Below are 12,139 nucleotides of genomic sequence, written 5' to 3'. Positions count from 1 at the left end.
GTATCATCATTCAGTCACCTGTGCCACTTGTGCACTCTGAACTGGCTCATATTTTGTACAGTTGGTTTGATCACATCATTAGAAACAAGTGTGAACAATTTTGAATCGTTGTGTGTAAACGATGATAACTGTGCTTTAGTTGTATTCAGTGTGATAAGTGTTTAAGTGAATGAGAATGTGTTTAGAGTTTTGCAAAAAGAGTGCATGAGATTTGCAAAAAGAGCCTAACTGCCTGAACGTGTTTAAGGTTTAGCAGAAGGAGTGCTTTATTCGACAAATTGGTTTAAGCTAGTGAGAATTTGGTTCAGAGATTGGGGTTTAGTGTTTTAGCAATTCAGAAAAACTGTAATAATAATAAATCTTATTTAAACTGTAAAGTACATCATGATGGTATTTGCTGTTTATGCTGATTAAAACATTAATTATTGAAGAAAAATGGTATTACAGTAAGGAGAATCTAATTAAAATTAGATACACAAACTTTAACTTAAAATTCTTTGCAGTAATGGAAATGGGGGTTCTTAACTGTATTGTACTGTAATAAAAAACTACTGTAAAAAACTGTCAAAAGGCACTTAAGATCATTCAGCATCTTTATATAAAATATAATTTCTTATTTCTATTTTTTGTTTGTTTTGTGGAGAGAAACAACATTTTCTTGAGACAAAGCCTGCAACAGTAAATGTGCAGCACTAAGTCTAAAGCAGTCCAGCAGTCAGCCGCCTACACTGCAGCATCATTACTACGGTATCAGTAGCGCTGCAGTGTGGAGAACGAGCGACCGAATGTGTCAGAGTGTGCGTCATTGTGTGTGGACACAAACTAGGCTACAGTAAAAGGACTTAATGAGGCCAGAGGTAAATGCCCACCTGCCTGTCCTCAAGGGACATGTGTTCCTGCTTCAGGCCCTGTTCACCCTTCCACCAGCCACCTAACAGCTCCTGTTATATCGCTACGTATGAACATTCGTGTGTGGGCACGCTTCTGTGTGAGCGCAAGTCTGTCCTCGCACTCTGGACTACCTTTCCCTGCTGGAAAATCAAGATAAAACTATATGTAGCTGGTTTTACTTTGCTAGTCTACGCTGGTTGTTTCAAGCCAATAAAGTGACGTGACATGTGGCCAAGTATGGTGACCCATACTTGGAATTAGTGCTCTGCATTTAACCCATCCAAAGTGCACACACACAGCAGTGAACACACACAGCAGTGAACACACACCCGGAGCAGTGGGCAGCCATTTTTTGCTGCGGCGCCCGGGGAGCAGTTGGGGGTTCGGTGCCTTGCTCAAGGGCACCTCAGTCGTGGTATTGAAGGTGGGAGAGAGCGCTGTACATTCACTCCCCCCACCTACAATCCCTGCCGGTACGAGACTCGAACCCACAACCTTTGGGTTACGAGTCCGACTCTCTAACCATTAGGCCACGACTTTCCCCTTAATGGTTGATAAGCTGGACTACTGACTGATGAACTTGATTTTGATTTGGTGGAGCATTACGGTTAAGCTTGTTAGAGCAACTAGACCAGCAACTATACCTACACTCTTAAAAATAAAGGTCTCATAATGGTATTTTTGCAGTGATGCCATAGAAGAACCAAAGAAACCTGTCAAACCTTTCAGTGATCAGTTCATGAAAGATCCTTAGTGTGTTTTAGTGTGGAATGGAAAGTTTCCATAGATGTTAAAGATTCTTCATGGAAACACTGATGCCAATAAAGAACAGTTTCAAATGCTTGTTAGGTGTATGTCTTTTGAAAATTCAGATCCAGTAACTCTCTTAAAGGGACAGTTCACCTAATAATGGAAATTCTGTCGTCGTTTACTCACCGTTATGTCATTCCACCCACTTTCGTTCAACTTCAAAACTCAAAATAAAGAAAATTTTTAATGAAACCTGAGAGATTCCAGTCCTTACATTTGAAAGTCCTTGTAACTAAAACTTTGATGCTTCGTAAGCATAAAAAGTTCATTACGACATTGTAAAAGTAATCCATGTAGATGAGGCTCGCTCTTGTGCATCAAGCAGGCACATTTCACCTTCCGCTGACCATAATTGATGTGCTCTATGTAGGTTGATAAATGTTTACATGTGAATAAAACTTAAATCTGTTCATCATATAAAGTGATTGTGTCTCTTCAGAAGACATGGATTAAACCGCTTGATTCATATGGATTATAATGTCTTTATGATTTTGGTGGAATTGGTTTTTTAATGGAGGGACGGAAATTTTGCAGGTTTATTTGTGTTTTAAACAAAAGTCTAATGGGTTTGGAACGACATAAAAATGAGCTACTGATGACAGAATTTGTATTTTAGGGTGAGCTGTCACTTTAAGAGCTGGAGCGTACCATGCGTTCATAGGGGTCGTCGGTTTGAGCTGCTTTATCCAGCAGCTCTGTGTACTCCAGCTCCTCACACATGTGCTGCAGTGTGTTCAGGGGCTCGTTCAGCTCCACTGGCATGGACACTTTCGACAGGTCTTTCCCGATGTTGTTCTTCAGGATGTTCCACAGGTTAATGTTGGAAGTGTCAGGGGCGGGAGCAGGGAGACACGTACGTCTACCGTTACGAAACGCACCACTGGCCAGATCACCATTAGGCACTGAGGGAGAAACACAAGGTTACTCGTGGGATACCAGGGTTGCAGGATATACCGAGTATAAACAATCAGGGTTTTTATAGTTAACTGAAACTAAAACTAAAACCATAAAAACATTGTCATTCCTTGAAATAAAATAAACATTAACTGAAATAAAATATTAAAACATGTAAACTTTTCCCATTTTCATTTACTCTGAAAACTTCATGTACTAAAAATAACTAAAACTGACATTAAAATGAATAAAAACTACATGTATATTGAAACGAAAACACACAACAAAACTACTAAAACTAAACTAAAAATGGAAAATCTAAAAATAAAAAATTCAAAATATTAATACAAACTATATTAGCACCTCAATAATTCTACAGTGACACTGTCTGCAATATAATGATTGTGATACTTTCATTAATTCAAAACAAAGTCACATGTCTTCCCAACATCAAAGGGAAATAAAAAAAACAACTTAAATTTTGTAATAAGAAATGATGGCACTATTTTCATAACACCCATAATTCTACAGTATATTACATAAATTAAATAAAATGTAACTATTGTAATGTGAATATACAGTATATAAATGTGATTCATTTTCCTGAAAATAACATCAAAATGCAAAATGCAGACAAAAACAAAACAAAACAAAACACTCAAAACAAAAAGGTCCTAAAACAATCTTTAAATTTTTAAACATTTAAACTAATGTTGTCTTTTCTTTAGGTTTTGGGGTGAAATATGACCCCAACATGCTCTTGACAGATCCTGTGATATTAATCCCTTTGCATTTCATATTCACATTACAATAGTCATAATTTTACTTGCTTTACATTAATACACTGTAGATAATATATTATGTACTGTATGCGCTTGTGACAGGATTTGTCTTTCAGTTCATGTGTGTGGATGTGTGCGTGTGTTTGGATCTATTGGAGGGAGAGAGCATGTGCATGTGTGTGCATGTGTGTGTATGTGTGCGTGCGTGTGTGTAACGCAAAGGTCATGTGTCCCATCAGGACGGCGTCCTGCTCTAATGAACGGAACAAAACGAAGAGGAGGGAGAGTGATCTTACTCTGTCTGGAAACGTTATCTGTGACGCTGGCGTTGTCCTCTGAAATGTTATCACTCACATCACTGACGTAAGACTCGTCATCAGAGGCCTGAGAGAGAGAGAGAGAGAGATGTTACTCACTGTCTTTCATTTTGCGCAGTGCTGACTAACTGTAAAATGTGTGTGTGTGTGTGTGTGTAATGACCTACTGCAGTGCAGTGTGCAAGTATACAAATAAACACACTTAAACAAACAGACCATGCTTACACAGATGACACTGACAGCTGATAAATCCTAAATGGTAATTGCAATGATTCACTTGAGCTTGAATATGTACAAGTCTGGACACATCTAGTCATTCTTTATAATAATAATAATTACTACAAGTCACTCGTGGAAATATGGGAATTATGTACTGAAAATTTCATGTCAACAGCACTATATATATATATATATATATATAAATAACTTTAACATTAACACACACAAACAGACATCTCACCTCATTCTCTGATGAACTGGCGGACAGAAGCACCTCTTGAGCATCAAAGAACTCAGACACTGACTCTGACATGGAGAGTCTGCTCTCATTGGACACCTGCTGAGAGAGAGGGATGCCCACTTGGAGCGGGTCACCTGCCTACAAAACACACAAACATACACGATTAAAGGATTTCAGGGTTACTTCGGTGTGTCACTTGCAGATTTGTGTTTGTAGAGCTAAAATTTATCACAGGCAGCCACTTATGCTCGAGGCCATCGCACAAAGATATACAACCTGATGTGAGGAGCACAAAAGCTGAAGGATTTAAGTCCTGTAGAAAGTGAAAGCCTTGAAACGCAATGTCTGCTGCCAATAGTTAAACACATGGTTGATTAGTACGAGCAGCCATCTCGTGGGACTCATTATGTCTAATGATTGCTCTGTTTGGTTGTATTGCAGCCAAAGTGTATAAGGCCAGAGTACTGAGTGTCACTTTCACTTCTTTAAAGACCCAAACGAGAGCAAATGTAAGAGATTTCAAGCTTAAACAGTGACTGTCTTTATGATCAAGAAAATGGGTGATTACCCCTATAGCTCCAGGTGGTTTTATGCTCTTCTCAAACATAAAAAGAGACAATTAGATTCCACATATCCTGACCTGCCTATTTTCCAAATAATTTCAAAGCCCATCCACATCCAACACATTTCACTGTTAGGAACTTAAATGGTTCGGAGCAGAAGAATATCAGACCTCGTCAGGACTGCTGATGATGTTCACACTGACGGCCTGGTCAGACAGAACCGACTCAGAGTGGATCCGGTTCAGACGGGTCTTGAGCTCAGCATTCTGGGACAAGACCTAGACAACACAATCATCCAGAACAAGTAAGAAGATGAGTGTATGAAGGGTCAAAAAAAACACACACAAAAACACTGGATCTAGAGACATTAACTTGCATTCAATGAATATATTTTTATAACAAATCTATTTGTCTTAGGCTAGAGGATGAAACTGTGAATCTGATTCTAAATGGGTTTGGGGTCGGACAGATTTTTTAAATGTTTTTTAAAAGAATTCTCTTCTGCTCACCAAGGCAGCATTTATTTTATTAAAATAAAGTAAGTACAGTAATATTGTAAACTACTATTACAATCTAAAGTTTTAATTTTTAAAGTTTTAAATTTCAAACTGTTTCCTAATTAAATATATTTTAAATTGTAGTAGTTATTTATTTTTAGTTGTAGTAGTTAATAGTTGTTGTAGTAGTTATTGCCATGTCAGCATCTAAGTCTATCTTCATGGCAAAAACTGAGTTGGAATAATACAAGTAAACACAAAAACACAGCAAGATAAACTTATACAAGATTTTTTAAATTTTGTTTTTAAAACATAAAAAAAAAATCTAAAATCTTTTCAGGTAAAATTTTACTAAACAAGTCCCTGAGTGAGCGTACTTCATAAAAAAAGTGTTCTACTTGCATTAAAACCGTAACAGTCCAATAAAATATATGTTTAATGGAAATGGTGGTTATTTTAAAATATTATTTATTCCTGTGATGCAAAGCTAAATTTTCAGCATCATTACTCCAGTCTTCAGTGTCACATGATTCAGTTGTGCTGCTTAATATTTTTGTGGAAACCGTGATTTTTTTTTTCCAGGATTCTTTGATGAATAGAAATTTCAAAAGAACAGCATTTATTTGAAATATATATATTTTTAATTCAATCAATCTAATGCATCCTTACTTAATAAAAGTATCAATTTTCTTAAAAAAAAAAAAAAAAAGACCCCAAACTTTTAAACATTAGTTGAAAGTCTTACTAAAAACATACAGCAATTAATGAAGTCCTATGTATATTGTGTAAATGTACACAAATAAAAGGTGAACTCCGTTTTTGTTGATTATAACAGTAACAGTGTGTGGTGGGCGGAGCTGACCTGTGATAGGGAGCGACGGAGGGTTATAATCTGATTTGATTGGCCGGTCTGCTCCTGTTCCAACAACACCTGTTTAATCTTCTCCTTCTCTATGGCCACAGTGTTGAAGGCAGACTTCAGAAGAGAGTGCACTGCAACAGACACACACATAGGTTCATGCTGAGTACAGGCTGTGTCTCCGGGTCAGAGCCTGTGACCTGGACCTGTCGCCTGCTATCACTCAAAAACAGCTGTGCACCTTTTGTTTTTCAGTGTGTAACTGACTGCCTGAAGCAGTGTTTCCAACATATCCAGGGAACCTCCAATAAAAAAAAAATGCGTCCCGACTACTTTACTAATTTTAGTCTTACAAACTTGTACACAACACTGTAACAGTAACAATGAGCTCACAGATTCAGAAAGTTCCCCCAAAAATATTTTTTTCACTTTTTCAAAATTGGTGAGTTTGAGTCTTTTTAAGCAATTCACTAAAGAAAATCTCAAATTAAAAACACAAAATTTCTCTTGCCATGGCAATGCAGATCCAGTGACACTGGAATGGATGCTTTGTTCACCTTTTTGCGCAACTATGCAGAAATCTTCCTGCAGTTTGATGTAGTCACCGGCGCTGTCGATACTGTCAGTCAGACGTGGGACCGGGGTTTGAAAATCAGCCAACTCCGCATATAGGTTAGGATTAGAGGAGTGGAGACGCACTTGAGACATACTTGCACTCAGGGGAACCTGAAACACACACACAAATTACAGTGAGATAGAAGTGATCCCAGTCTTGGGATAACCAGCAACGTGGGCCTCTGAACACAGCCCTCTCAGAGTTGAGTGATTCCATCGACTGAGGAAAAAACCCAACTGGGGACATCTGAACTCTAGATTAGATGAGTATAGTTTAGTTAGATTTCAGTAAAGAGTTCACAGACACACAAAAACACACACCAAGCCAAGCAGTGTAAAGTTAAGCTCACAGGTCAACAGTGAAATTAAGTTACTTCATACTTCAGCACAGGATGACATGTGAACCACCAGCATGCGTTAATGTGTTAACATGAATCAAAACAACAATCACATAATCATACAAAGTCAACACAGACTGTGTGTTTAGTAGAGTTGGTAGTGTCAGAACAAAACCCTATCATTCAGAGCTGCTGACATCCAGTTTATTTTAAATAAACTGTTCAAAACCTTTTTTACTGCACCAACTGTATGCTTTGAATTTAAGGATGCAGATAAGATCAGAGTCTGCTCTCATTTGGTTGACTCACTCAACATCTCATTATGGTACAGTACATGCAACTGTATGGCCATTCATGAAGCCTTACACTACCACGCCTTTAGACCACTTGTCAGTGCACTAGGGCTCTCAATTCCAGTCCTCGCAACAAATCCATAATAATTTACAGTATTACAGTTTTTGCTGTATTATTTGTATTTATATACAGTATAAACATTTAGACCAGCAGTTCTTAATCCTGGTCCCCCACTCTGCACATTTTGCATGTCTCTCGTTTAACACACTTGATACAAATCACCAGCTCTTTAGAAGAGAGCTCCATGAATGAACTGTGTTCCAAATGACATGGTCCCTACACAGTGTTCATTGCTCCCTACTCCCTGAGCAGGGGAAATTGAAGTTTACTTCACTTCAGAACATTCATTCACGGATTTGCGCAAAGCCACTGCCTGCAGCATCTTCACACACAGACGAAACTCACTAGAGAAGTGTGAAGTGTGACATAATACCTCTGTAAATAAATACAATTTAAATTCACGTCTTGTGCACTTTCAATGCCCTGTTAATGGAACATATAGGTCCCTTTGGACTGGAATCATGGTGAAATATCCTGTGATGTCCACTTTGCAGGGCACTTATGGTCGAATAGAACAAACGTCTGAAGCAATAAGAGAAAGATACAAAACGTGCAGAGCGGTGGTGCGCGAGGACTGGAACTGAGAACCACTGCATTAGGGCATTGGTTCCCAACCCTGGTCATGGAGTAACCACAACTCTGCACATTCTGTATGGTTACCTAATCAAGCACACCTGAATCAACTCATCAGCGTATTAGTTTTCCAGCAAAACCCCTTGCAGGTGGAGGAGTGCCCGCATTGATGGTCAGTGAGGTCTTCACTCCTTTAGAGACTGGGTTCACCTTCTCACCTTCTCTGAGGACCAATAATCAGGGTCATTGTTGGGGGGAATATTGTCTGGGATGCAAGGCCCACTAATGTCTTCTATTCCAAGTTTGTTCTAGGCAGAGTGGCAACTCTATCAAGAAGGAATGAGGCATTTTCCCTGTTCTGGATCTGAAGCTTTCAACAGTTATCTTAGAATTCAAATCACAGATTTGTGTATCAATATTCTAAATCTCTGAATTCTGTACATAGAAAAAAATTGTTTACCGCTACAGATCTCAAGGATGCATATTTACTAGGGGTGTAACGATACACGTATTCGTATTGAACCGTTCGGTACAAGGCTTTCGGTTCGGTATACATTACAAACCGAATGATTCGATGGACTAAACTTATTACATCTGGAAAATAAAAGAGCTTAAAGTGTGTGAAATATAATTTTCTTAGTTCCACTGTGCTCAACAAGACAGCCCAAACGACATAACAGGCAACGTGCTGTCCAGTGGCATAGCGGACGTGCCCGCGATAACCTCCCCTTGCTAGGTTGCATTGAAAGACGATGATCTTGTATCGACGATAGCCAGAGATATTGTCAAAAACATCAATTATTGGCAATATTAAGAGGATTTGGCATGTCCAATTAATGTAGGCCTGTTCATTTTTATTTTATTAGGCCTATTATTATTATGAAGTTAGTTTTATTATTATATTAAGATTACAATTAATTTGCCCCGCATTAATTAGGCTACCACATAACTGACACGCTGCGAGGATAACAAAAGATTTGGTTGACTCACTCAACATCTCATTATGGTACAGTACATGCAACTGTATGGCCATTCATGAAGCCTTACACTACCACGCCTTTAGACCACTTGTCAGTGCACTAGGGCTCTCAATTCCAGTCCTCGCGTACCACTGCTCTGCATATTTTGCATGTCTCTCTTATTTAACGCAGCTGATTCAAATAACCAGCTCGTTAGAAGAGAGCTCCATGCATGAACTGTGTTCCAAATGACATGGTCCCTACACAGTGTTCATTGCTCCCTACTCCCTGAGCAGGGGAAATTGAAGTTTACTTCACTTCAGAACATTCATTCACGGATTTGCGCAAAGCCACTGCCTGCAGCATCTTCACACACAGACGAAACTCACTAGAGAAGTGTGAAGTGTGACATAATACCTCTGTAAATAAATACAATTTAAATTCACGTCTTGTGCACTTTCAATGCCCTGTTAATGGAACATATAGGTCCCTTTGGACTGGAATCATGGCGAAATATCCTGTGATGTCCACTTTGCAGGGCACTTATGGTCGAATAGAACAAACGTCTGAAGCAATAAGAGAAAGATACAAAACGTGCAGAGCGGTGGTGCGCGAGGACTGGAACTGAGAACCACTGCATTAGGGCATTGGTTCCCAACCCTGGTCATGGAGTAACCACAACTCTGCACATTCTGTATGGTTACCTAATCAAGCACACCTGAATCAACTCATCAGCGTATTAGTGGAGACTCCAAAATCTGAAATGGGTGTAAGGGAGACATCCAAAATGTGTACCATTGGGGGTACTCCAGGACCAGGTTTGGGAACCAATGCACTAGGGAAGCCCTCCCCCTTCTGTATATGACCTACTGCACAGGCTCAGCATTTAATTTAAAATTTTTTCAACTTGTGCCACCTACATATGTCCTCAGTACACTACACATTGTTCAACCATCCAGAAAGAGAGAAAATGTAGAGTTACTATTTATTTGGCCGTCAATTTTGAGAACTTTAGGTGAGTAAAATACCTTTTTGTTGTTTTTTCTACGGCAAGGTTTCTACAAGGTTTACAAAGTTGTGTGTATCTTATAGACAAGGGTGGGCAACTCTGGCCCTCGAGGTCCAATGTCTTACAGAGTTTAGATTCAACCTTAATCAAACACACCTGAACAACCTAGTCAAGGTCTTCAGGATCACTAGAATGTTACACATAGGTGAGTTTGATCAGGGTTGGAGCTAAACTCTGCAGGACAGAGGACTTCAAGGACCAGAGTTCCCACCCCAGCTGTCACAGACAGAGAACAATGTGCTGTCTTGATAACAGGCTTACCAGCACTGAACAGAGGGGAGATTTCATTTCATTGACCAGCCAAACATTCATGGCTTCCATAAAGAGCTATCTCCATAAAGGATCTCACCATCTGTCTAGTGTGCTAAGGCACTGCTGTCAATTGCTTGCTCTCATTACCACAAACTCTCTCCAAGGGTGCTTCACAGAACAGCAATCTTTATGCAGGATTTCCAGCAAAACACCTTACAGGGGGAGGAGTGCCCGCATTGATGGTCAGTGAGGTCTTCACTCCTTTAGAGACTGGGTTCACCTTCTCACCTTCTCTGAGGACCAATAATCAGGGTCATTGTTGGGGGGAATATTGTCTGGGATGCAAGGCCCACTAATGTCTTCTATTCCAAGTTTGTTCTAGGCAGAGTGGCAACTCTATCAAGAAGGAATGAGGCATTTTCCCTGTTCTGGATCTGAAGCTTTCAACAGTTATCTTAGAATTCAAATCACAGATTTGTGTATCAATATTCTAAATCTCTGAATTCTGTACATAGAAAAAAATTGTTTACCGCTACAGATCTCAAGGAGGCATATTTACTAGGGGTGTAATGATACACGTATTCGTATTGAACCGTTCGGTACAAGGCTTTCGGTTCGGTATACATTACAAACCGAATGATTCGATGGACTAAACTTATTACATCTGGAAAATAAAAGAGCTTAAAGTGTGTGAAATATAATTTTCTTAGTTCCACTGTGCTCAACAAGACAGCCCAAACGACATAACAGGCAACGTGCTGTCCAGTGGCATAGCGGACGTGCCCGCGATAACCTCCCCTTGCTAGGTTGCATTGAAAGACGATGATCTTGTATCGACGATAGCCAGAGATATTGTCAAAAACATTATTTATTGGCAATATTAAGAGGATTTGGCATGTCCAATTAATGTAGGCCTGTTCATTCTTATTTTATTAGGCCTATTATTATTATGAAGTTAGTTTTATTATTATATTAAGATTACAATTAATTTGCCCCGCATTAATTAGGCTACCACATAACTGACACGCTGCGAGGATAACAAAAGATTAGGCTATTTACTAGAGCCCGACCGATATATCGTTTTGCCGAAATTAGCCTGTCGCAGATATATCGTATCGGCGAATATGCTGCCGATATGAATTTTTTTTTACAGAACATATAACGCAGATACAGTGCTTCTGAATGGTGTAATTACTTTTTTGTCCAGAACTTGTTTGTCCAGCAGAGCACACTCCATTGTTTGCTACTGGCGAAAAAGGTCACTGTAGTGTAGAGATGCGCGGATGAGCTCAAACTTCACCCGAGTCCACTGCTTCAAATAAATTATCCACCCGCCACCCACCATTTGATCGTCACATTACAATGATTCTAATTCTTATTTTTGCATGATGATATGAAGAATGGATGGTTCATTTTTAACAGCAGATTCAGTGACGTTAGAGCTGATCTGCGCATCACAGCACGTGTCTATGGCGCATTATGGCTTCGCGGCCCAGAACTCATGCTTATCACATCGGTCACATCACTTTTCCTAACTGGGTGTCTACACCGGACGCGAGCGGCGCGACACAACAAAATACAATAGAACCCATTATCAGTGATGTTGTCTTCACTGGATGTGGCGCAACACGACGCGACATGACACGACAAATCCCGAACAGTAAACTGATGCCGCGTTCTATTTATGATGTACTGACGCAAAGTTCAAATGATTTTCAACGGTCACTTTGTCGCGTCGCAGACACGGTGTGTCAGCATAGTTTCTCAGTACAGTCAGTAACATAGCAGATTGAAAAGTTAGTAGACTAGTGTCTGTGAATATTAAACTGCAAAAAGACTATTTAAA

The 12,139-nt window shown here is 39.4% G+C and overlaps 1 protein-coding gene across 1 annotated transcript in view; it reads right to left on the bottom strand.

Moving 5' to 3' along the window:
• The window catches only part of LOC107747231 (oxysterol-binding protein-related protein 6-like), a 32,329-nt gene extending 21,719 nt beyond the window's left edge, over window positions 1-10,610 (bottom strand). Inside the window, exons 1-8 of the mRNA XM_016561683.1 lie at window positions 10,582-10,610; window positions 8,161-8,236; window positions 6,631-6,799; window positions 6,077-6,207; window positions 4,888-4,995; window positions 4,155-4,292; window positions 3,674-3,761; window positions 2,350-2,603 (exon numbers count right to left, since the gene is read on the bottom strand). Of these exons, the coding sequence (XP_016417169.1) occupies window positions 2,350-2,603; window positions 3,674-3,761; window positions 4,155-4,292; window positions 4,888-4,995; window positions 6,077-6,207; window positions 6,631-6,799; window positions 8,161-8,236; window positions 10,582-10,610 (993 nt within the window). The remainder of the gene's footprint in view (window positions 1-2,349; window positions 2,604-3,673; window positions 3,762-4,154; window positions 4,293-4,887; window positions 4,996-6,076; window positions 6,208-6,630; window positions 6,800-8,160; window positions 8,237-10,581) is intronic.
• Between the last annotated feature and the right edge of the window lie 1,529 nt (window positions 10,611-12,139).

This window comes from Sinocyclocheilus rhinocerous, unplaced genomic scaffold, assembly GCF_001515625.1.
Source record: "Sinocyclocheilus rhinocerous isolate Xijiao unplaced genomic scaffold, SAMN03320098_v1.1 scaffold2184, whole genome shotgun sequence".
Taxonomy (NCBI): domain Eukaryota; kingdom Metazoa; phylum Chordata; class Actinopteri; order Cypriniformes; family Cyprinidae; genus Sinocyclocheilus; species Sinocyclocheilus rhinocerous.
Note: the sequence above shows the minus strand (reverse complement) of the source record. Positions and strands in the feature narration are given on the sequence as shown.